Here is a 25,121-nt window from a genome sequence, read left to right on the forward strand (position 1 = left end):
TTAAAGCATCTTCCATCTGATGGTCACTGGGTCAAGGTGAGTTACTGGAGACTGGTGAGGTGGAAGAATAGTGTGTCTGTGGCTTTACTTGGGTTGTAGGTGGGGTTTTTGGCTGCCCTCGGTTGTAGGGTTTATGGTCGGTGTGCCCTCTGGGGTATTCGTTCCCCTTGACAGTAGCTTTCTTGCTTTCTGCCACTTCCATCCATTTGGCTCCAATCTCCCCCGCCTCGGTGAGATTTTTCGGTTTTCCATCTTGTATGTACCATGTTATGTCCTCAGGAACACCATCCAAGAACTGCTCCATGTATGAGGAAGTGCAGTTCTTCCGAGGATTTAACATTGTGTCCTGATATCCAGGCCTCCCAACGTAGTAGGTGTGTTTGGGAAATGACACATCTGGTTTCCACTTTTGGGTTCTGAAACGCCGACGGGCATGATCCGGGGTTATCCCCATTCTGTATCTGGCCTTGGTTTGAAAAAGTTTATAGTCGTTCATGTTCTCCTTAGGCATTTCAGCTGCCACCTCTGCTAAAGGTCCACTGAGCTGTGGCCTCAATTCTACCATGTACTGGTCTTCAGGGATGCTGTATCCAAGATAGGCTCTTTCAAAATTTTCCAAGAAGGCCTCGGTGTCATCACCTGCCTTGTAGGTGGGAAATTTCCTGTGATGTGGAACCATAATTGGCGAAGGGTTGTTAGGATTGGCTGGTGCATGCAGCCCAGCTTGCGCTAAGTCCAGTTCATGTTTTCTCTGTTTTTCCTTCTCTTCACTTTCTTTTTGTTGTTTTTCCATTTCTCAGTGGTGGGCCATGTCTTCTTCTTCTAGTTTCCTTTTGTGGGCTGCCTCGTTGGCTGCTTGTTCTCTTTTGTAGGCTGCCAGTTTGATGCTTTCTTCCTTTTCTTTCAGCTCCACCTCTTTTTGTCTTTTTTCCAGTTGTCGCCTGTGTTCAGCTTCTTTGATTTGTTCTTCTGCCTCCCTTTTTTCCTCGGAAGTCATGGTTCCTGTTTTCTTGTGTTGGGGTGTCCTCCGGTGTTTATCTTCTGAACTGCAGGTTCTCTGTTGCCTCCTGGGGTCTGCCTAGCAACAGTGCCTTTTTCCCTTTCTTCCTCTAGCTAATCTTTTCAATGTAAAGTAAACCAGAAAAACCACTTTATTTGCATGTGTATAGTGCTGGTAATTGCCCCCTAATGGGAGTGCTATTGTGTGACAAAAGACCCGTTTGTCACAGCTTAATGGTACCTTGCTTAATATGCAAGCCAGAAACTGTAAGAGAGAGCAGAGAAAAAAAAATCTCTCTGGTTCCTTTTAAAATCAAACTGTCTCTGCTTAAAAGCCCCTAGCAGAGAAAAGAAAAATATAATATTCCTACTGGCTTCTAGATTCTATCTATCCCACCACTGCCACCATATCATAACCTAGTCCCAGATTTGGACCTTAGCTTCCAAAATATGGGGGTTAGCATGAAAACCTCCAAGCTTAGTTACCAGCTTGGACCTGATAAAGCTGCCACCACCCAAAAAATTAGAGTGTTTTGGGGCACTCTGGTCCCCCCAAACCTTCCCTGGGGACCCCAAGACCCAAATCCCTTGAGTCTTACAACAAAGGGAAATAAACCTTTTCCCTTCCCCCCTCCAGGTGTTCCTGGAGAGATGCACAGAAGCAAGCTCCATGAATCTAAACAGAGGGATTCAACCCTCCCCGTTTCCAGCCTTGGAAAACAGAAGTACAGAGAGCTAATCTCTCTTCCCCCCTCACCCAGAGGGAATGCAAAGTCAGGCTAGTAAATCTAACACACACAGATTTCCCCCTGACTTCTTCCTCCCACCAATTCCCTGGTGAGCACAGACTCAATTCCCTAGAGTTCCCCACTAAAGAAAAACTCCAACAGGTCTTAAAAAGAAAGCTTTATGTAAAAAGAAAGAAAAATACATAAAAATGGTCTCTCTGTATCAAGGTGACAAATACAGGGTCAATTGCTTAAAAGAAATATGAATAAACAGCCTTATTCAAAAAGAATACAATTTAAAACACTCCAGCAACTATATCATGTAAATACAAAAGAAAACAATAGAAACCTTACTGCCTTACTATATTTGTACTTACAACTTGGAAATAGAAGATTAGAAAGCAGGAAACAGAAATCCTCTCATAGCCAAGAGAGAGTCAGACAGAAGACCAGAACAAAGGACTCAGACACAAACTTCCCTCCACCCAGATTTGAAAAAGTCCTGTTTCCTGATTGGTCCTCTGGTCAGGTGTTTCAGATTACTTCTTTCCAGGTGAAAGAGACATTAACCCTTAGCTATCTGTTTATGACAGCCCCAGCTCTGGGACCCTCTCCCCTTGCAAGGTCCCAGAGCTCAGAATGTCTACATGGTTGTTTTTCAGCTCTGGAGCCTGCGCCCGCTGACCCAGGCCAGGTCTAGATGGGCATCTTTCTGTGTCCACTTCCACAACCGAGCCCCACCCAGACTCACTGTCTGGGAAGCTCAGTCCTTAAAGACACAGTCCTCAGTCTGATGCAGGCTTTCCTTCCCTAGTGTAGATGGGGCCTTCCTGTAAAGGGAAAAACACACACACAGGGGAAGGCTAACTCACTACTGGCCAGATCAAAGGGAGGGGAGTATTAACTGGAAGAGAAGCCATGTGGAGAGTGGTGGTGGGAGGTAGAGGGAAGATGCTCTCCTGGAGCCAGGCCATTTCAGCGAGGGGAGGGAGAGGGTCTCTCCTAGGGAATGCACAGAGCAGGGCGCTGGCCAGTCGACAGAGCCTTTGTCCTCAGCGTCCCAGCACCCCACCCTGGGATGGCCAGAAAGGATGGCATTGCACATGGAGCAGACAGGAGCCATGGCACTCGGAGTCGGGCGGAGCTCCCTCCAGGGAAGGGGCTGAGGGCTTCCCATGTCCATCAGGGGTTCAGATGCACCAGGATCTCAAAGAGCTTGGTAAATATTGACAAATGAACTCTGACAGCTCCCTCTGCTAGGCAGATAAGGCTCCTTCCTCCCTCCCCCCTGCCCTCCCCCAGCTTTGCAGATGGCAGAGGAAGCGGCTGGCCCATGTCACATGACGAATCCAGGAATAGTATCCGGCCCTCCTGAGTCCCAACCCTGCTGCTCTAACCGCTAGATCTCGCTCCCTTCTCCGAGAGTGGTGGGGAGCAGAGCTCAGGGTCCCCCCTGCCTGATGCAGAGGGTTGGACCGGATGCCCCAAGAGAGGCTGTCTGAGAAAGCTGGAGAGCGTGCAACACTTCTGATCAGGCACGAGGGTTGCCCCTGGGGATGTGGGGAACGGAAGCAAACAGCAGCCTGTTCCCTGCAGTGTCCTTCTGGAAAAGCAGCTAACCGCGTTCGATTTCACAGCTCCAGCCCCAGCCAGTGGGCCTGTCATTAACAGAAAATCAATCCCCCAAACAGCAGCGCTCCTGTGCAGTCTGGTCCGAGGGCAGGGCAGGAGGCCAGGCCAGTTCCACGTGATTAAACCAAACCCTTTGATCCGCTCCTGCCTCTCTCAGGGACTGGGAACGAGCTGGGTGCAGGCCGTGCTCCAGGGATGGCGGCAGCAGGTCGGCGTTGCAGCAGTGGCTGGCAGGCAGAGGGGCCTGGAGACAGCACAGATCCTCCTGCCACCACAGCCCGTTTGGCGTGGGCAGAATAGATGGCAGGCTGTGTGCGTGGGAACTGTGGGGCAGTCACATGTTCTCAGGGGGCTGTCCGAGAGCAAGGTCAAGGCGTGTCCCCCACACCTGCTAACCGCTCTGCCGGGTGCTATTTTCGTGCTTGATGTCGCTCCCGTTTCTGCCTCTGGAACAGTAGCGCCTAGTGGGTGACGACCGAGGTCGGGGCCTTGTGCTAGGTGTGGTACAGATGTAGCCCTGCCCTATGCAGTTTAAATAGACAAGACAGACCAAGGGAGTCTGCAGCAGACCCAGGAACCTGAGCCCCACACTTACCCACCTTCCTCAGGAGAGTTCACGTGCTTGTACCCAAGGCTCGTCTGCTGGCGCTGATGTTCCAAGAGGTGCGATTTTAAACTAGTCCCGTTCGATCGGTGCAAACCCCTGTGTGGAGGCTCAGATTTCGTGCTTGCTGGAGGTCAGCTTCAGCCAGCGGGAGCAGGGTGAAGCTAAACGGAAACAAACTGCCCCAGCTGAAAGCAGAGCGTCCACATGGAGATTTACACTGGCTGAAGTAAGTGGGGGCCGTGCGTGTGCAGATAGCCCAGAGCTAGCTAGCATTCCTCCTCCCAGCAAGGCTATTTCATGGATTTGCATCTTTATCCTTGTTAAGTGAATTTCACCTGTGCAAAGGTGCCGAGCTGACAGCCCCTGGAAAGGGGGGTCAGATTCAGCTTTCTGTCGCAGGCAGGGTACGACTCTGCATGCGTCACCGACGCCAGTGGAGTCACGGTGAATCCAGCCTGCCGCGAGGGAGAGCAGGATCCGGCCCTGGAAGTAGAACTGCAAAGCAGAAATGCAATTGAGCTAAGCCCAGGCATCTGTGCCGACTGGTCTCTCTTGCCGGAATCTAGATAAGCTGTAACTAACCAGCCTTTCTGGTTCAGCTCCTTTTGGACCACCCCAGAGATCCCTCAGTGCGTCAGGCTGTGACCACAAATGCCAGGGGGAGGCTGCAGCGAGATTTCAGCTACTGGCAACGTCCCATCCTGCAATTTCTCCAGGGACCCCGGAAATGCCCACTGAATTTCCTGGAGCCTGCATGGTGGGAGCACTCAGCCCCCAACCTGGTTAGGGACGTGTAGTCTCTCCTCTCATAGTTTGGGGGGAAGCTCTGTGGGGCAGGGGCCATCTCTAGGACTATGGGTGTACAGCGCCTGGCACAGCAGGGCTGGGGGCCCCTAGCCACTACTGCAATACAGAGCCATAATAATCCAGGTGTTCCCCTTTGTGTTGTGCAGTTCGCACTGAAGTGTGCGCTTATGGGCTCGGCCTCCAAGGTGCTGAGTGCCCCCCCCCGCCCCACAACTTGGGTCTGATTCTTCGCTGCCTGGCACCTTGCAAGGGGAAGAGAAGAGTTTGGTCTGTATGGCCCAGCCACCTGCGGCCTCTGAACTAAGAAAGGCATCTAGGCAACCAAAGAGTGCTGCTTCAGGGCTGGGTGGAGGCACAGACATCACGGGGCCCCAGCTCCCGGAGTCATGTGACTGCCCCCGGATTAAGGGTTTGTCTGCCCAGAAAAAATTAATCCAGATTAATGAAAAGTGTGCATTTAAACTGGATTAGTTAAACCAGATTAACCCCCTCTGTGGGCCTGCTCATTTGGAATAAAAGTGGCCATAAGTGGTGTAGTTACTTCCAAAGTGAGTTAGGCCTGACCCCAGCGTAGACGCAGCTCAGCTGATAGAAGGATTCTTCCGCTGACCCTCGCTCCCGCCTCTCGGATAGCTGGGTTTACTACAGCAAAGGAAAAGCCCTGCAGTAAGTGCCTATACTCCAGCATTACAACTGCGTTTGTAGTGTAGACATACCCTTACGCCGACCCAAATTAAAGTCACCGTGATGCCAAATGAGAATGGCCCCAGTGGGGCTGAATCCAGTTGAACTAATCTGGTCTAACTACACAGGTCTAGTAGCATCAGTACGTTTCTCCTGTATAGACAAGCGCTAAGATTTCTAGCCCTCCAGCTGCGTCTAGGGGAGTCAGAGGTGTGGACTGCTGCCTGCATCCAACTGGGCATTAACCCCAAACCCTGCTGCCCCGGGGGAGGGATGCAAACACCACTCCAGCTGCTTGAGTAAGTACCGGCCGGGGGGGTGGGGGGGAGGCCCTGTTGACACTGCCTCTCCAGGGGGAAGGAGAGACTCTCCTGCTGTGAGCAGGGAACCCCATGCTGCCGGGGGCTGACATCACGCTGAGGGTGGAGGCTCATGAAAGCCCTAGGGTGCTATAATTCTAGGATTGCACGTGGGCTGCCGACGTGCCACCAGCTAGCTGGGCCATGGGTTTTGGTCACTGCTGGCAGGGGTGAGATCTGAACAGTGACAGTCCTGACGGCCTGGGCCGTCCAATCTCCTTGCAGTCTGCCCCTCCCACCTTGGGATCCCTAGCTCAGAGAAGCCCCTCTGCTTTGCTGGACATGGCCACACAGCCACCGGGGACAGAGAGGCTGAACCAGGAGGAGTCAGCAAGACCAGGGTGAGGACAGTATAACCACCCCTTACTCCACCATTAGGCTATGCCGTTACAACGCTGCCCCAGGCTTTGTCTCCCCCGATCTCTCCCCGTGGCGGGGGCAGAACTAGAAGGAAGAGGCTGAAACTGACCAATGGAAATGCAGGCTGAATTTAGGGTGATGGGCCCAGCCTGAACCCCTGTTTCCACCTCCCCCCTTGCGTCTGGGCTCTGGAGGAGTTCCGACAAGGCCATTGCTGGCTGGAGTGCTCCCCTGCCCCTGGGATCTATGGGGCTGGGAAACAGTCTCCCAAGGGAGCAGCTGCCCCGTAGATGGGAAGAATTCACAAGAGCCCTGCAAGCTGCACCATAGGGCAGGGTCCTGCCTGGGCTGGGCAGGCAAACCCAGCCAGGGCCTGTGATTGCAGGGCATGGTGGACCCATGCGCAGACAGCACGCAGGCCTGGCATGCAGCCGGAGGAGCCTTCCCTCTCATCATCCATCTGCTGCCTGAGCCCTGCTCCCTCCTTCCCATCTGCCTCTCTTTACGGCCCCTCTTTACAGGTGCCCTAAATGGCTGCCTGGCTGGGGTACAGATGGGAACGACATCAATTTTCTCTGCCCCCTACCCTGGAAGCCAACCCTGCTCTATAAATTCCTCTGTGCAACAGGAAACCGCCAGGTGCAATTAAGCATCCGAGCCTGTTTGAGACTTCAAACAGCAGGGCTGAGCCCAGAATGGCTGCATGCCCACTCCCTCCCTCGGGGTGATGGGGGGGGGGAGCAGAGAGGTCAAAGGTTCTCTTTGTTCTTCCAGGAGGTGATGAGAGGCCAAGGACTTGGCTGTGCAGAATTCTGAAGGGGAGAGGGGGCAGCTGCAGTGTGGGCTGCGGGGGGTGGGGGGGGGCCGCAGGCAGAGTTAACAGGGAGAACTGACAGTCTCCTGGATCTGCAATGCCCCTAGGATGGGTGACCTCACCCTCTGGAAGAGCTGCTGAAGTGGGGGGCACTCTGTCTGACAGGGATCCCAGGAGGGCCCACGGCGATTCCCTGGGTCAGCAAGCAGGGGCTGGAGGCCAGTGGCAGCCCCTGCAATGCGTGCACTGATGGGGATGTGTGCAAGAGACATATGTGTGAGCATGCGTGAGTGTGCATGCACACCTGGGCACTCGTGCACATGGTGAACATAGGCATGTACGCACATCTACGTACAGTCTCATGCACGGTGTGTGTGTGCGCGCATGTGTACTGTGCGAGTGCATGTGTTTGCATGTACACGATATGTGCTTGTGCACCTCTTTTCTGTGCACACATGCACAGGGTATGGATATGTGGCTCTTCACCTCTATGCCGTGAGAGTGCAGCATGCATCTGTGCAATGTGTCTGCACACACATGTAATATGTGACTGCCCCTGTATATTGCACATGCCCATAACCATGTGCGTCTATGGTGACGATTGCTCAGAGGCAGGCACACAGCTGTATGCACAATGTGGATGAGAAGCTCTTTCCCACAGGGCCCCACGTGCCCCCATGTGTATCCTAATGCTCCACGTACGCTCCTGGCCCTCAGCAAGCCAGGAACAACAACAGTGCCTCGTGTGCGTACGCAGGAAGGTACAGCAGTGTGGGGAGATGTACGTCAGAACCCCAGTGTATGTGTCTTCATGCACACTTGTGCTTACACACCTTCTGAGAGAGCCTGCAGGCATGTACACAGGATTGTGTCTGCATGGATGTGTGCTTGTGTGTGTCTGTGTGTTTGCTGCACTGCAGCCCCTCAGCAGAGCTGGCACATCGGGCTTTGCCAGCCCGTTCCCCTCACTCCTACGGCCACAGCTGCCATGGGCCGGGGCAGTCCTTCGAGTTGTCCTTGCAAGACAAGCTGCTTTCCTAGCTCAGCCCCCTTGGCTCCAGGCGGTGCCCTGGTTCCAACACCGAGACGCTGCCCTTGGGTGCTTTAGGAGCCTGCCTGGGCAGCGCTGGCCCTGGGGAGCTGGGCGGAAAGCAGGTAGCGAGGCTGGGGCAGAGCTGTCAAGCAGGGGGCTGAGGCTGGGAAGCTGCAGGGATTTCATGTCTCTCCTGGGCCGCTCCCAGTGCCTTTTGCCCCTGGGCTTTCGCAGCGCAAAGCAGGCTGGTTGGCACACTCTCCTGCCTGCACTAACTCACGGCTACGCTGCTGCCACCAGGCAGAAAGCAGGCGGGCGAAACACAGGCAGGTTCAGGGGAAGTCTGTTTGCCAAGCACAGCCCAGGGGACACGCTGCTCTGGGGGCACCTGCTCACCGGAGGGGTTGGGCAGCCGGGGTGGGGAGAGGCTGAGATCACCTGAGCAGCTGTGCTCAGCCGTACCAGGCGTCTCCCAGGCCAGAGATTCCCAGCCCAGCACTGCAGCAATGCCCCTAGGAACGGCAGCCATGTGCCCAAGGGGCGGCGGAAACAGCTGCCCCAGCAGGAACGTGGGGAGGCAGGCGTCCCCTCTCTACAAGAGCATTGGAGCCCATTTTACTCAGTTACTCCTAGGAGGTCTCTCACTGGGACACTTTTCAGGGTTACCTGAGGTGTATTGGTGAATCGCTGCCCACTGCTTACACCCTCCGGGAGTCTCGTCTGTGCCCGGATTCTCACCGCCCGTGATGACCAGTGTGGCACTGAAGGCTTTTCCTAACTCTTTCTGATCAGGGATCATGGAGGAGGTGGCTAGCAGGTCAGAGCTGGGTTGACCAAGCAGAATGATAGAGCCTGGTCATCAGGATTGAACCCGGGATCTCTGGAGTTTAGTGCATGAGCCTCTTCCGCTGAGCTGAAAGCCACCTGGCTGCTAGCTCAGGCCGTAGAGCAGACTCATTGAACTCTCTCTAAGTGGTCTCGGAGCCACTAGCTGGGCCAGAACAACCCACCCAGGAGGCGTGTGGGTTACACACGCAGGGTTGCCAAGGGGTCAAAGAGGTGCATTTCAGTGTAAAGAAACCAGAACAAGATCCTGATTCCTGCTTGGTTCAGAGCTGGGGCCTGGGGTTTCTATTGAAGGCTGAGAGCTGTACAGGCACTGAAAACCAGGTCAAAGTCCCACTGGGCCTTCTCCAGACAGCGACCCCCATGGCCAGTCAAGCTCGCTCCAGAGCCCCCGCCTCCAGCTGGTCCTGCCAGATGCACCCTTTGCTCCTGTGCTGGGGAATTAATTAACGGGCCACAGCTGGGCCCTACACTGCCCTGCAGTCAGGCCTGGTGCACAGCAGGTTAACCCTTTCCCCTCCAACCTCAAGCCAGGGGACCTAGGGCCCCTTCGCTGAATGGTAACAAATGCTGCCACCCCATGGAAGGTGACGCGTCTCAGCCTTTTCAATCCTCCCCACCAGGCCTGGTTACCAGACACACCTTCTCCGCTCAACGGACACGCCCCAGGGCTGCTCCCCCTGCCCAATAAACCCAGAAATATTCCCCCTGCCCTGCCCTGCCCACACCCATAGGCTGACTCACCCCCGGAGAGGAGCAGCGCAGAGCCTGCAGGATGCCCTGGCAGCGAGCAGCTGTTTCTGGGTGGTGCTGGTGCTGCTGCCCCCCAGCTTGTGACCTCGCAGGCAGATTGGGAATTAATCTAACGAGACCACGGCAGGAAGCCTCATGTGGGGAGCAGCGCCGAGCCCACAAGCCTTGTCCAGAGAGGCCTTAAGACGTGGTGTCAGCGTGTGGCAGTAAACAGGGCTGTGAAGCCTAGTGTGGATGAGACGGGTGTTAACTCATGCCAGGTGATCCTCTTAGAGCCCTTGGGGGAGCCGGCGTAACCCGTGGTAAGGCAGGAGCTGTGTCTGCAGTGGCCAACGACCATCCCACCTTGAATCGCCGTCTAAGCAGGGCCAGTGATTCCAGAGTGAGCGCATAGGCTGGGGCAGAGCCCTGGCCTGGGCCCGGGGGCAGGATCAGGGCCTGAATCTGGTGTCACTGCTAAGCACCAGCATTAATTAGCGCTTCCCTTACCCTGTCCTTGACACCCTCTGGCTCTTCAGAGCTTCCAACCGGGGAGCAGCCCCCTTCGGGCCCACTCTGCATCAGCAAACTGCAGCCAGCTCCCTCACGGAGCTAACCCAACCGCCTGGAAGGCACAGTCGTGTCCCTCCCTGCCCTGCGCCGCGAGGAGAGGCAGCAGCTTCCTACTGTGTTTTGCCTCCATGACCCTTCCCCTGCGGGGGGGTGCTGCGGGGGACAGGGAAACAGTGGGTAGGCGGAGGCGTAATAGGGAAAGGACTGTGGCAGAGAGCTGCTGGGAAGGGCGTACAGCATGTAGCCGGAGAGAGGACGGCAATGGAGGGATCAATCCATGCTGTGGCTAGCTGAGATCCTGTCTTTTAGACATCCCAGCCTGACAGCTCAGGTCAGCAGGAGGCTGCCTGTGCTGAGGATGACCCCTAGGCTGTCGAATTCGCTGCCCCTTAGCTCTGTCTCTGATAAACCTGCCGTTTCCAGGGGTGCTTTTGAATGCCAGACCCCGCCTGAGGCCCCGCGGTCGCAAGGAGAGTTATTTATAGGGGGCCTTGTTTGCTCAGCCCCGGGCCTGCACAGCTCCCCCCACAAGATGGCTGTGCAGTTCTAAGGATTAGAACTTCCTCCCTTCCTTCCATAGCAAAGACACCGAGCAGCTGCTCTGTGCCAGGAGGCAGCTAAAAAAATAGCTTTTATGGTGCAAATCTGAGTAGGGCCACTAGGGGGGAGCCTCCTGCCATACAGGTGGGGGGGCTGTAGCCATCCACAACTCTCCCCCCACCAGCACAAACACACACGCGTGTGCGTTGCACAGGGGCCGTTCTCTGCCGCAGGCTTGACTCCCGCCAGAAGGGAGGCTGCTGGGGCTCGGCCTCCGTCGGCCCAGTGGGCATAAATCTGTGTTCACTGTGCAAAGCCCTGGGCTCAGCAGGGCAGGCGGAGGGTTCTGGCTGGGAGCACGGAAGACCTGGTAGAGCGGCCAACCAGCCTGCCTGACAGTGTGTGTGCATGCGTCATTGGGCAGGCGTGGGGCTCCGGGGGTGTTAGCTGACTGCACGGAACATGATCTGCCACATCTGGGCCTGCTAGGAGCCACGTGGCCCAGCTGTTTGCATGGGGCCGGCTTTTCCCTTCGCCAGCCCCTGCCGCTCTCACCTGGGGCTCTAGCCATTTGTATTCTAGCCTGAGAACCGCCCCCCCCCCCCCCCCCCAGCAGCAAAGCCCAGCTGTCTCTCCAGCCAGGACTGGTGTTAATCTCGGCTCCTGGGAAGCAGCTCTGTACCAAATGGCCTCTCCACAGATGGATTTTAGGGAGGATTTTAACACCCTGGCAGTTGGGGGGAGGCGAGAGCAGCTTTAGGGCCTGTTCCTCAGCAACTGCAGCCGGTGCCAGCGCACAGCGGAGGAGCTGGTGGGGGGAGCTGCGGCTAGGAGGGGGAAAGGCCGGGAGCTGGGACCATCTCGCTCCCAGCTTCCCTCTCACCGGTGCAGTGAATTGTGCCATTCTGGGCGCAGAGCCTCCTGCAAGCTGCTCCCTTACCGCAAAGGGACGGGCCTGCTGCTCTGGGCCTTGGGCAAAGGGACCGGGAGCCTGTGGCAGAGGGGGGAGTTCAGACCCGCATTGCCACACACCCAGCCTCTGCAATTCCAGCTGGGTCTGCATCTGCGTGCTGCTTCTGTCAACGTCCATGGGGCCTGCCAGCCAGCAGCCCCGGGCTTCCCTCCCCAGCTCGACCAGGACCCCCAGCTCTCCTGCCTATTCCAGCCTGGAGCCTCTCGGGGAGGGGGAGGGGGAGGGGCCTGGTTTAGGCCAGAATCCCTTTCCTTCAACACAACCTATTTTAATCTCGGACTTAACCCTGAGCCCCTAGAGCCGACAGCCTGGTCCTTTAACTCGTGTGGGCTCAGAGCTCCCCACTCCAAACCCCAGCAGCGCTGTACGCCTGCAGGTACCCCAGGGAACCACGCCATGCCCTGCTTGTTAGAAAGGTTTATTTCTCTTTATTTACAGATCAATTTTAAAAAAACCATCGCAGCATGGGCAGGGAGCCTCGGCAGAACTCCCACAGGCAGGCGCGGCCTCGAACGCTCTATGCTGTAGCTGGGTGGATGGGCCAAAGGCTGGCCCGTGGCCCTGTGTCCATCTCCCGATCAAGGACCAGAGCCCGCAGCGGCAGGGAGCGAGCCCCCCTAGGCTGGCTGTGGGAGCAAGGTCAGACCCCTCTGCTGGATGTTGTCAAAGGAGAATTAAAGTTAATGGTTATAAATTATGCCCTGGAATAAAGAGGGCTCCAGTACCACGGTGCCTGGCTCAGAGGGGCTCCACACCCTGGACGCAGCCCTGGCTCAACGGGGGAGCTGAGGGAACTTGGCCTCTCTGAGACTCAGGCTGAGTGGGTGGCACTTTCCCCCGCACCAATTGCATTCACATTCTGCTCCTGTCCCCCGACCCCTCCACTGAGGCTGGTCCAGAGTGGAGCCTTACTCCACCCTTAGCATGAGATGCAGGGGCTGGGCTCGCCGAGGGGGAAATGACCTCCCTGCCCCTGAGTGCCTTCCAGTAGGAACAGGGCCTGAGATTCCTAGGGAGGGACACACATCTGCCCCCCACAAGGCTAAATTAGGCACCTCCCCAGCCCAGCCTTGGGGTTGTTCCCCCCAGTTTCAGAAGCATTTGGCACTGCCTGCTCCCCTCCCCTGGGCAGCAGTTTATGGCTTTAACAATTTGGTTCTGGCTAAGAAAAAGAAACAAAAGCAAGAATTACAAGCTGGGAAAGAGAGGAAAAACATAGAATATCCCCCCACACACACATTTCCCAGCTGGCTCCCTGAGCCCCAGGGAGCACTGGGACCCGCTCCTCCCCGAGAGGAGGGCAAAGGGATTTGTTAAAGTCTTATAAATAAACGAACAGCTTGGCGGAAAGTCACATACAAAAGGGTGCAAGGCCCCAGGGGCACACGGGCGGGAGGGGAGCACCTCCTGCTGGTGCAATCGCCAGGGCCGAGCCACATCGCAGGCCTCAGGGCAGCAATGCTCAACTGGGGGCCACACGTGGGGAATGGAGATGGGAGTATCTAGTCCCCTCCCCCCCACCCCCCGGCTGTGCTAGGGCAGAGAAGACATGGGGCTTGGCTTCCATCTGTCCGTTAGGGACTTCCTGGGAGCTGGGGAACAAGCAAAGGGCCAAGCTTCTCAGCAAAGAAATCGGCAGCTGGGTCACCCCTCCACTCCGCCCCGTCCTTCCCATGTGCTAGCTGGCTGCCCCATGGGACCCCAGTGCAGGCCCCCTGGGCACACGCACAGGACGGGGGCCACGCCATGGTGGCCCTACATCCACGCGCCCCAATAGTCCGGAGTGTGCCCCTGGCCTCAGGTACTCCAACGGTGGCGGGGGGGTGCCGTGCTAGTCCCTGCCACAAGAGATGATTAGATGAGCTGGAGACACTTCCTGACCCCCAGGCTTTGTAATGCTACCCAAGGAGGCTTGAAGACTCCCTGGGGGAGCGGCCAGCAATGGGCTTCTGCCCCCACAGGTTCCACAGCACGTTAGGACTGGCAGCGAGGGGCTCGCCGTGATGGCACAAGCTGGGCAACAGCCTGCCCTAGCCCCCGAGTGAGATGGGGGCTCCTAGAGATGGAAGGACCCCCACCCACCTGTCCCCACCCTCTGGGGGTAAGGGTACCTGCCTGGGCTGCGAGGGGGGGAACCGGTTACCTTCCACACATCCCCTCTCCCAGCCTCCATCCAAGCCTTCCATGGCAGGTGAGGAGCTTCGGCAAGGTCTTTGACTCAGTTTGGGGGTGCCGTGGGGTGCCCAGGCCATGGGAAGCAAAGACCCCCTCCTCTGCCCCAGGCACTTGTGGCAGATGGTGCCCCCCTCCTGGAGTTGGCGCCACCAGCAGCTGGCCAGAGCCAGGCGGGCGGAGCGGGACAACACATGTCTGACGCTCAAGAGTTGGGGGGCTGGAGACAGGGTGCAGACATCAGCCCCAGGAGAGAATGACCTGACGGACACACTCCAAAGCTGCTGCAATCCAGTTGGGGGACGATGGCCCTGACCCAGCCCAGTCCAAGGCCACTGAGGCGCAGCAGGACCGGCCACTGCCACCTCCGAAACCCAGGGCCCCCACACTGAGAGCATCCCTCCAAGCTCAGGGGGCCAATGTCTGCAGGCTGGGCTGGCCTCTGGCCCCTGCGGGCAGCATGGCCTCATTGCTCCCCAGGGGAAAAAAAAAAAACCTCTCGCATTAAGAGGTAGGTGTTGAAGGCAGCTGGAAATGGGAGGGGGAGATTTCTCCATGGGAGAGCAACAAGGGGGCTGCAGGGCAGCCTCACTCAGCTCCCCACCTCCTCAAGAATGGCCCTGGGCTGGGATCCTCATTAGAATAGGAGGCATTTGTGCAAAGCACCATCCGCCCTGGGGCAGAGCGAGGGGAGCGCAGATGGCAGGAAAGTAACAAAACCCCCAAAAGGGGACTATAAAAAAAGGGTCTGGCCCAGATTGTCCAGAGAGGGAAGTCCTTGCCTGGTGCCGCCTGGGCACGGCTGGCTGGCATGGTGAGTCCTGGCCTAGTGCCACCTGGGAAGTCCTGGCCCGGTGCAGCCGCTGCAGAGAAGGGCCCCTGGGCATGGCCGGTTGGCTCAGAGAGTGGGGCTCACTGGTTGTCCCCCGGCTGGTACTGAGGCTCTGTGGCAGTGAAATAGTCTTCCAGGAAGGACTGGAGGTATTCGAAAGTGGGGCGCTCCTCGGGCTCCTTCTTCCAGCACTGCACCATCAACTCGTGCAGGGATTGGGGGCAGCTGCTGGGGCACTGCATGCGGTACCCCCGCTCCACCTGCTCCAGCACCTCCCGGTTATTCATGCCTGAGCAACAAGGACAGCGGCTGAGTTGTGGGCATTAATGATGGGGATTTCCTAGGGGAGGGAGGGACGTGGTATAGCCCCACCCTGCTGAGGCATGAGGGAAGTGGTCACATCAATAGTGTCAGTGATGGGAAGAGAACCCAGGAGTCCTGACTGGCAGGCCCCACTGCTCTAACCGCTAATAATGCTGCCTGGTTCCTCTATAGCGCTTATCAGCAGCTCTCCAGGCACTTCCCAACAGAGTCAGCAGCATTATCCCCTTTTACAGATGGGGAAACTGAGGCACAGAGTGGGGCTGTGAGTTGCCCAGGGTCACTCCACAGGCCAGTGGCAGAGCCAGTCATAGACCCCGCTAACCACCACTCCTCCCACTTGGGAATAGACCCAATGCCTAGGCTGCTGCTCTAACCACTAGACCCTGCTCCCTCCCCTGGACCAGCACAAGTCCCCACAGCCCCCACTAACGAACAACCCCAGCAAGAGGGGGCAGAGCCAGCGGCTGCCTCTTGATGCCAGACAGCCGTACCTGGGTAGGGCACGCGGCCCTTGGTGACGAGCTCAGTCAGGAGGATGCCGAAGGACCACACGTCCGACTTGATAGTGAACCTCCCATAGAGAGCAGCCTCCGGGGCTGTCCACTTGATGGGGAACTTGGCACCTGCGAGGAGGCGAGGTGGATGAGATGAGGCTGGGGCAGGGGATGAGACCATCGCAGGGGCAGGCTCCCCTGGGGCAGCATGCCGCCACCAGCTAGGGCGCAGGGCTCCTCAGACCCAACGCCAGCGGGGGATCCGTGGCCCCTTCGCCTCCCCCAGTGTTGGCATGCGGGTGCTGTGGGAGGATGGGGTTGGGGAGGTCACTCTGCCCCATGGTCCATCTGGGGCAGAGGGGAACCCAACCACTCCCAGCCCTGGGCACAGCCCGAGAGCCCTGCCCCCCCGCAGCCAGGCCCACCTTGGCGCGCCGTGTACTCATTGTCCTCGATGAGGCGGGCCAGGCCAAAGTCCGCGATCTTACACACCAGGTTGTCGCCCACCAGGATGTTGGCAGCACGCAAGTCCCGGTGGATGTAGTTCATCCGCTCGATGTAGGCCATGCCAGCCGAGATCTGCGGGCGGGGAGTGTGTGGTGAGAACGCTGGCGCCCTGGGCAAGCCCCTGCCCAGCCTGACTGGGATGCAGACCCCCCGTCACCTCCTGGGGGTTAGTCCCAGCCCCTCCCCACTCAGGATGCGGCTGGGCTGGGCAGGTTGCAAGGAGCCCCCTCCCAGATGAGACCTGGCCAGATGTTGGATCCCCAGCCCTGGCGATTCCCGCTTCCCGCCCCCACCAGGACCCATCCCCTGTACCTGGGCTGCCATGTCCACCAGCTGGGGCAGCTTCAGGAACCGGCCATCCCCGTCCTTCAGGAAATCCAGCAAGCTCCCTGGGGGAGGGGAGAGGGGGACATCAGGACGTGAGCCTCCAGGCCTGCCCCCAACCCCCAGCTAGAAGTCAGCGTTCGCCAAGTCCCTTGCCCTGGTGCAGACACAGCTGGGGTAGGAAGCCAATCTGCCAATGCCCCCCCTCCCGCCAATGCTCTCACCCTGGCTCATGAACTCGGTGACGATGTAGATGGGCTCCTCCGACACCACGGCGTACAGCTGCACCAGTTTGTCATGCCGGAGCAGCTTCATGATCTGGGCCTCCTCCAGGAAGGCCTCCGGGGACATGGTTCCCGGCTTCAGCGTCTTCACTGCCACCTTGGTGGTGCCGTTCCACGTGCCTGGAGCCAGCGGGAAGGGGGACAGCGTCACGGCGCGCCCGTCCCGACCGGCAATGGCAATGCAGGTGGGGGTCAGTCAGTGCCAGCTTGGGGGGGTGGGGGGGAGGGATGCCTCCAGGATGAAGAGCCCAGCAGAGAAACCTTCGTCACTCCCAGGGTACATAGCAGACCCTTAGTCACTTGCACCCCTTCCCTGCAGAGACCCCCAGATCAGCACTGCCCCCCAACATGGGATGGGCAAGGGATGCCTGTGTCTCATGCCCCCACCCATCCCAGGACAGGCCGTGGGTGCCCATGTCTCACCCCATTTCAGGGATGGGGGGCGAAAGTCCCCACAGAGGCTTCCCCCCAGTGTAGGAGCCCCACTTGGAATGGGGCAAATTCCCTTCCCCCACTCCCCTATGGGCTGGAAAAGTTCAGAGAGGCTTCTCTGAGACCCCCTCCCCACATCTGACGGGAGGAGACCTTCAGTCGTGCCCCACCATGGGTCTGGTGGGGACCAGATGGAATCACCCCCCTCCCCCCAGCCTCTCCCAGCCCTGCAATAACCAGCCTCTGGCCCCGGCCCCGGCCTCCCGCTGCAAGGTGCCCGCCTTACCCATCCAGACATCTCCAAAACAGCCCATGCCAAGCTTCTTGTCCAAGCTTACGGACTCCCGTGTTATTTCCCAGGCGTCTTTAGACAGGCTCATAGTCTGAGGCTTCATATTGGGGCATACCCGGGTTAGTAGATGGCACAGACCGTCATTGAACTCTGCAGGGGATGGGATGACGGGGAGGAGGCGGGAGAGAGGAAGGGGGGAGTGGAGAATGGGATGAATTTGGCATGCACATGCACAAGGGCTGAGAGGTGGAGGACGGGAGCCCAGGCTCTGACTGATCGCCTGCCTTGGCACCGGCTGACTTGTCCACCAGCTGGCGCTGTTCACCTGCATTCCCGGGATGCAACGTGTAGGATCATAGCAGGGGTGGGTTTGTCCTGCCAGGGCAGGGTCTCCCCATGGGTACACGGGTCTGGCCTGGATCTGCCCTGCAGCCCCCACCTCCCCGACAAGAGGACAGATCAGTTATGGCTGCTCAGACCCGCCTTCCGGACAGGTGCACAGAGAGGAGTTACTGGCTGCCAGGCCTGGCTGCTCAGTGGGGCAGAACCAGGAGCAAATGGCAGTGCCATGCAGCTGGCTTGGAGGCCAGGCTGAGTCTGGATTAATTGATTGATTTCTTCCCTCCCTCCACAGATTGCTGTCCCAGGCCCTAGAGCCAGCAGAGAGCAACCCAGAGCAGGCGATCAGGTGCTCCCCACCAGCAGGGGAGGGGTGGCACTAGGCTGGATCCAAGGGCAACTCCCCTGATGGCTTTCAGCAGCATGTTTCCTTGAGCCAATTCCCGTGTGTGCGAGCGAGACGCTCGTGCTGGAGAGAGTCTGGGGAGGGAAGCCCCCCCACGCATCCACAGCAAAGAAGTGGTGCCCCCGCGCCCTGGCCTGGCCAGCCAGCCCGAGCGGTGAGAAGGGATTTCAGTCCCCAGGGCTCAGTTAGTTCTGCCGAGATTGCTAACCAGGAGACCCTGCAGATAGCTCATGAAGTCTCACGCCAACAAGCAGCCCTGTCTCTTCCTGCTGTGTCTCTAGGATGCCCTGGATGGATCCAGTCTTTGGTGTGCCTCCCCTCGCCCTGGTTGGTTGCAGGCCTGGGGTTCTCCCCTCCCCTCCTGGCTCAGCCCCCCCCGCTCGCCTGGAGAGTCCTACCCATCCACACTTCCCCAAACTGCCCATTGCCCAGCTTCTTGATCAACTGCAGCGACTCTCGCGGGATCTCCCACACGTCTTTGGTTTTGACAGACAGGTCTGCCAGCTTGGGCATCCCCTTGTGGCACGGCACGGCCAGGCGGCAGCACAGGCCTGCAGCTCGCTCTTGCGGACAGAGCCGAGGGAAGGAGGGAGCGAGGAGAAAGAGAGAAAGAGATGAGAGCACAGACGGAGAGATGAGGCACTCGAGGGCAGGGAGAGAGAGAAAACATCCCTGCCCCACACAGGGGGTCAGGACAGCCACGCCTCTCACCTGCCCCACACAGGGGGTCAGGACAGCCACGCCTCTCACCTGCCCCACACAGGGGGTCACGCCAGGGCCCTGCTCAGAGGGCAGCAGGCCTGTGCTGTAGGAGAAGCAGCAGCAGGTGTGGGGCTCATTGCAGGGGATCCCCTAAGGAGTCACGCCTGGGCTTTGCAATTGGGAGGATCACACAGGAGTTCAGCTGAGTGCGAGTCTTGGAGAGGAGCCTGCCGGAGCTCTGTTCTACCCCCCAGTGGGGCCTGCTAAGCTTGCGCTGCCCCAGTCTGAGCCCGGCCTGACTCCCTGGGCGGCCCGGCCCCGAGCAGTGGGTTTCCCAGCCGTCCTGGACCTGGCACCTTGGCCAGCACCGAACGGCGAGGGCGGAGCTCGGCCGTCTCCCAGCCAGTGCGCGGTTGCTGGAGAGCCCTCATTGGTCTGACCCCCTCGGTCCGTGTATTGCTCCCATGGGCTGGCATCTGTGATCAGTGTTGGGGTGGGGGGGAGGGCAGTGACCAAAGGAGCCCCCCCTCAGCAGTTTTGGCTGGCATAGGATGCCAGGGGGCGGGGGGATGCTGCTAGATAAGGAGGCAGGCACGATGGGAGGAGAGGGGCTGTGGTGAGCGTGAACTCAGCAGCTCCAGCCGGGGCGAGTTTCGTTTGCAGCACAAGGAATTAGCAGAGGCCCGTCAACCCAGGCACAGGTTCCCCAAGGGCTCATCCCGCGCAGAAGGAGACATCTCCCCGAGCCCCCGCTCTGGGGCAGCTCAGGAGCATCTCCACCCCACTCAGCCAAAGCCCCTGCTTCTGCGGCTGCCACAGGCTGGAATTCCCTCCGGCTCAGATCTGGGGGCTTCTCTCAAGGGCTGGGGCTGGGGCGAAGGTGTCAGGCCAGTGGATTTCAGGGCAGGGGGCAGAAAGGCCAATGGCATCTCCAAGATGCGCAGCAGGCACCCTCCAGCTCACCCATGTCCCTACTTCGGTCTGCACAGGCCAGCACCACAACTGACGCCCTCAACTCCCCTAGGCCCTGTGGGCTCCAGGACCGAACCCATCTCTCCACACCACACTCCCTCTGCTGCCATCCCTGCCCGGCCCTGGCTTGCCCCCCTACTTACCTCTGTAATGCTGGACCAGCTCCTGGATGGTCTCGAACTGGGCCCGCGTGGTGATGTAATAGCCCCCGTTATCCAGCTTCCGGATCTTATAGTGCTTCACGTGGTCGCCCTTAGTCTCGTCGCAGTCCCGGATGGACAGGGAATAGGCACCTGGGCAGCAATAGCAAAGGGATTGGGCCGGAGACAGACACAGGCAGGGTGCCTGGTGGGAGCAGCTAGTGGACACCAGCAGGGGGCACTGTGCTGCTGTATGGGAGAGCCACGGGGGATTCAGATGGGGGCTATTCCCCAGGCATGCGGGGTCGGGAGGGAAGAGAGGAATCTCTGCGCCAGGCCTGGGTTGCTGCTGCGTGCTGGGAAGCACATCCCCCCCACTGTCACGCCAGTTATCGGAGCTGGCTGGCTGCTGGTGTGGAGGCAGATGTGGGGAAGGATCCTGGCCCCTGCAGCCTTTCCCAGACACACACACCCCCCCAAGATGCTGAGGGGTGCGGCCGCTACCTTTGGTGGTCTCGCTCTCCCGGATGAGGAAGGTCCCTCGGAGGTTGCCCTGGCACAGCAGCTGCCTCTCAGCGTCCTTTCGCCCCATCTTCCCAAAGTACCACCTGGTGTGGAAGGCAAGGAGAGGGACGGTTAGTAACATGCCAGGGGCACCTGGCAGCCACGGCTCACCTACACCCCACCTGCTGTGGGGATCCAGAAAGGGGAGGGAAGGATTTGGGACTCTCAAATGAAGACACAGGGTCAGGGGAAGGCCCAGCCCTGAGACTCAGAGAGCTGGGTTGGCTCCTGGCTTCCTGAGAGCACTTGGGAAGATCACCCACTCTCCCGGAGCCTCAGTCTCCCATCTGTAAAATGGGGGAGAATGTAGCATCTGTTCTCCTAGCCTTTGTCTCTCTAGTTAGACTGCAGTTTCTCTGGGGCGGGGCGCTCTCTTACTTCGGTACATACAGCGCCCTGCACAGCAGGGCGTTAATCTCAGCTGGGGCCTCTAGGTGCAATTGAAATATACATCAGAATATGGTAGCTAGGCAGCTGATGTACACACAGGCACAGGAGGTAGTGGGTGGGGCAGTATGTTTGAGACTTAGAACAAAAATCAGGGAGTCAGGACTCCTGGGTTCTATTCCTGGCTCCATCCCTCAGAGTGACCTTGGGCAAGTCGCTGAGGCCACATTTTTTCAATGTTGGTCCGTGCCGCTAAATAGGAGTTCAGGTGCCCGATCACAGGATGGAAGCCTTTTATCTTCTCTCTGTCTCAATTTTCCCTTCTGAAAACTGGGGATAATAAACCTTACCTACCTCCCAGCAGGACTGTGGGGATGAATTTACTAATGGGTGCAATGCACTTGGGGATCTGGGAGCAGAAGGTACTACAGGAATATTTATCTAGGCTAAGCTAGGGGTAATCCACTCTCATGCTCCAGGGCATCCGATGATGTTACAGGGGTCAGGAAGGAAACACTCCTCCCACTTGCCAGCGAGGTGCATCCTGGGAGATTTCACCTGGAAGCAGATTACCACTGTGTTCCCCAGCTGGTTTGATATTGAGAGGCGACTCCTAGAGCTGGAGTGCCTTGGTATAGATCGTGTGTGTGTGTTGGAGGCCGGGAAGGGATTGGCTAGGGGTCTGTATTAACCCAAGGGTGCTGTGGGGGATGGAGCATCTCTTGGATGTCCCTGGATCACTGGCTCCCTCCTCTGCCCCCAGCCAGCGGTCAATCAGGCTCCGTTCCACAGTCAGCCCAGGGTTGCCCTACTCACTCTTCCGCCTGGATGGAGTCCACCGGGGCCACGTAGTTGCTGGGGACGTAGCCCGTGGCCCCTGTGCTCAGGGACCTCGCCTCCCACCAGTCGCCCTCACTGTGGAACCAAAAGAGACAGAGTGAGAGTCTGCGAGGAAGCCCCATCCCCCGCGACAGCAGGCACACAGCCCGTCTTGGAGACCCCGCTGAGCCCCTCTGTCCCACTCCCACGGCACGTGGCATCCAACATTAATGGCAGAGGAGGAGCCACTCCTCAGCTGCTCCCAGCCTACCCCACCAGGGCCAGCCAGCTTAGACCTGGGAGCAAGGTCTTCCGTAGCAAGCAACAGGCTCAGGCCCCCTGCTCGGTCCCCAGTGGGTTTAACTCGGCCTAGCTGGTTGGATGGGCTTGTGGTGCAAATGCCAATGAGCTGTGAAATTCCCCAGCCAAGCTGCTCTTGGAGCAGGGCCGTGTGGGGCAGGGAGCCCCAGCCAGCATCAGACCCGGGTGCATTTGCACTTCGTGGCAGGGGCAGGAGGGAGCGTTCCTGGAAGGGAGGGGCCCAGCCTTGAATGGGACACTCACGTATTGTTGATAATGTGGAATTTCTCCCCCTTCAGGAATGTCAGGTCATCCTCCGTCCGGGCTTCGTAATCGTACAAGGCAATGAAAAGAGTCACCCCCCCGCCTGCGAGACATAGGGACAGGGCAGTGAGGAATCTGCCATTGGCAGGCAAGCCTGGCAGGCTGCTGCGAGCTGCCACCATCACTCTGCGTATTACAGTCAGGGCTTGAGGTCAAGTCGCGCCAGGCACTGCACAGATTGTCCCTGCCCTGAAGAGCTCACAGTCTGATAGATACAGGGTGAGCAGGGAAACTGAGGCACAGGGCATGGAAGTGACTGGGCCAGGCCAGGGAATAGAACCCAGGTCTCCTGACTCCCAGCCCAGTGCTCCATCCACTAGAGCCCAACTGCAGGGGCACCACGGAGACTGACCTGTGATCCCCCCTCCACGCACGTGCAAGGTGCTGTTGGGATAGAGGCTGGGGCCCATGAAGGGGGCGCCGGCGGTGCTGGCGGGTGTGCTGTGGAAGTTGTTAAAGTCAGGGATGTGGGTGAAGCTGCTGGCGGGATTCTGCTGGGTCGGGTCAGGGCCGTAGCAGGATTTCGATGCCGAGCTGGTTGTGCCATCGACGTTCTCCGTCTGGCCTTTATTCGACCCCTTCTCCTTGCAATACACACAGCCCATTCTGGGCAAGCCTGCAGGGAGAGGAGTGAGCGTGGGGTCAGACGCGGGGCAAAAAGACCCTGCCCTTCCTCCAGGAACTCTGCTAGCACACGCCACGGACCGTGCACCGCTGCCCATCAGTGACTCCTGTGCGCTGCTGGACTGGAACGGACCCATCACATGGAGCAAAACAATGATCCTCCCAGCCCAGGAACTTGACTGCTCCCTCCCCCTGCGCTGGCCAGCAGCCCGGTGGGCCCATCCCCCCAGCAGCCCACCCCACTGCTCCCCGCCAAAGCAAACCGTTGCACCCTTCCTGCTCCTGCCCCACTAGATGCACCCAGCCAGAGAGCCCCACCTTCCTGCTGCGCTGCATCAGAGCAACGGTCCATGTACTCGGGCCCCACCCGCCTCTTCCTTGCACATGACTGCAAGTTGGTGCCTCTCCCGCCGGGGAGTGCGTGTGTCTGGCTGCGTATGATGGCACACGTGTGACCACATAGCTCCATGGGCGGGGGGGGTGGATATGGGGCGCGCACTGACTTCGCCCTCCTCCCCAGCTGTCAAAACTCCGCTTCCTTCTCTCGCCATCTGCCACATGCCGGTTGCCTGGCAATAAGGTCAGTGGGTCAAGCTGTAGGAGGAGGGGGACAGAGCTGTGCCCAGCTGCCAGGGGGTTAGGGAGGGCACAGGAGTCCGGCCGGCAGGGGCAGGGAGCTGGGCTGTGGGAGGCCAGGCCGGGTGCCTTTAATCCATGAAGCTGGAGCTAATAGGCTGGGGGTGAAAACACATCATGGTTGGTGCCCAGGTACTCTAGTGATGGGGCTGGCAGAGTGGGCAGAGATTCACTCCTCCCCCCAGCCCTGCTGGAGCTGTGGCAAAGGTGGGGGGATCCTGGTGGATTCCCAGGAAGGCTGGTAAGATCCCTGCTGCTCAAGACAAGTGGCTCCCAGGGTCTCAGCTTGTCACCGGCCCCTGCTAGTCACTCTCCCTTCTGCGGGACTTTGCACTGGAGAAGGCGAAGGGTAGGGACGGGCTGGTGCAGATCAGCACTGACGGCAGTTTGCACCAGCTGCGGATCCGGCCCAAATCCCCAGTCGGAGGCGTTTGAGGGGCTCAGCTCCCTCCCGCATAGGGCACGAGCGAGGAGCATGGACACACTGGAGCAGCACGTCAGGCGTGGGCGGACTCATGCCTGGGGGAAGGAGAGGCGGTGGGTGCATGAGGAGAACTGTGCCAGGCCAGGCCTGAGACCCATGGGCAGAGGCAGGCACGGGGAGCCTGAAGGGTGCCGAGGGGATGCAGGCCAGAAACGAGGAGCGTTGCTAGAACGACGCAGATACTGACTTGGCTTCTGCAGCGTCTGCAGGCTCAGCTGAGAGCCCTTCCCTGCAGCCACAGGAAGAGCCCTGTGCAGCCGTGGTCAGGCTGCAGCTCCCAGCCTGTGTCGAATCAGGGGCTCCTCTGCTGCTGGGTGGCTGCCAAGGGCCTGCTCAGTTTTAACCACGCGGGCTGGGCTGAGATCCGCACCGAGGCCTCGTCTACATGGGGGACATTTCTGGAAAGTCTCCCCGGCGTGGCTAGCGCAGGCCCGGCTCCTAGCACAGATGGGCCCAGTTCCACCCCAGAGGGGGGTCTGGACTCTGCAGTGGGGTTCTCTGCTGGCCGGATCAGCCAGAAAGCAGCTTCAGAGGCAGGAGCTGGGCAGAGAGCTCCCTGCACGAGTCGACAGCCTGTGCCACACGGGCAGCAATGCATGCCTGGGGCAGGGGCATGACCCAGGGTCAGATCTAGAGACGCTGCCTGCCTGGGGACACTCTGCCTTGCGGAACAAGCTCGTCGTGTCCCCATGGAACTCAGGAAGGGCTGTGCCATTCACCTTCAAAGGAAGCAGGACCCCGCCTTTCTCCTGCGTCCGGCTGAGGGCTCCGGCTGTGGTGGCGCTGAAGGGGAAGCAGACGCTCATGCTGGCTGCACCCGATAGTGTGCAGTAGGCATCTTAGCACCCGGCATGGCTCATTCCCTCCCCAGCCTCTCCACATCCCCGTGCCTGGTGCTCCATGCAAGAGCGTCACGTCGCAGCCAGCCCACGTGCGGCACAGCTACAAGCTCGGCTGAAGTAGCATTGTCCTCTGGGCCCAGCGCCTTAGGCCCACACACCCAGGAGGGACCAGGACCTCCCTGCTTCGTTCGTGTTTCACTCAATGTGCGACTCAGCTTCCTTCTCACTCAGCTG

The 25,121-nt window shown here is 58.9% G+C and overlaps 1 protein-coding gene across 4 annotated transcripts in view; it reads right to left on the reverse strand.

Annotated features, from left to right (window-relative positions):
* Positions 1-13,556: 13,556 nt before the first annotated feature.
* The window catches only part of FGR (FGR proto-oncogene, Src family tyrosine kinase), a 37,508-nt gene continuing 25,943 nt past the window's right edge, over positions 13,557-25,121 (reverse strand). For 3 of the 4 annotated variants that reach the window (XM_050932025.1, XM_050932027.1, XM_050932026.1), the window contains exons 3-13: positions 22,654-22,917; positions 22,242-22,344; positions 21,675-21,773; positions 20,412-20,515; positions 19,911-20,060; positions 18,492-18,656; positions 16,565-16,744; positions 16,329-16,405; positions 15,935-16,088; positions 15,507-15,638; positions 13,557-14,980 (exon numbers count right to left, since the gene is read on the reverse strand). In XM_050932025.1, coding sequence (XP_050787982.1) covers positions 14,772-14,980; positions 15,507-15,638; positions 15,935-16,088; positions 16,329-16,405; positions 16,565-16,744; positions 18,492-18,656; positions 19,911-20,060; positions 20,412-20,515; positions 21,675-21,773; positions 22,242-22,344; positions 22,654-22,906 — 1,626 coding nt within the window. In that variant the 5' untranslated portion in view covers positions 22,907-22,917 and the 3' untranslated portion in view covers positions 13,557-14,771. Of the gene's footprint in view, positions 14,981-15,506; positions 15,639-15,934; positions 16,089-16,328; positions 16,406-16,564; positions 16,745-17,342; positions 17,499-18,491; positions 18,657-19,910; positions 20,061-20,411; positions 20,516-21,674; positions 21,774-22,241; positions 22,345-22,653; positions 22,918-25,121 lie in introns of all 4 variants that reach the window. The other variant, XM_050932028.1, reaches the window with a different exon arrangement.

Source organism: Gopherus flavomarginatus, chromosome 22, assembly GCF_025201925.1.
Source record: "Gopherus flavomarginatus isolate rGopFla2 chromosome 22, rGopFla2.mat.asm, whole genome shotgun sequence".
NCBI lineage: Eukaryota > Metazoa > Chordata > Testudines > Testudinidae > Gopherus > Gopherus flavomarginatus.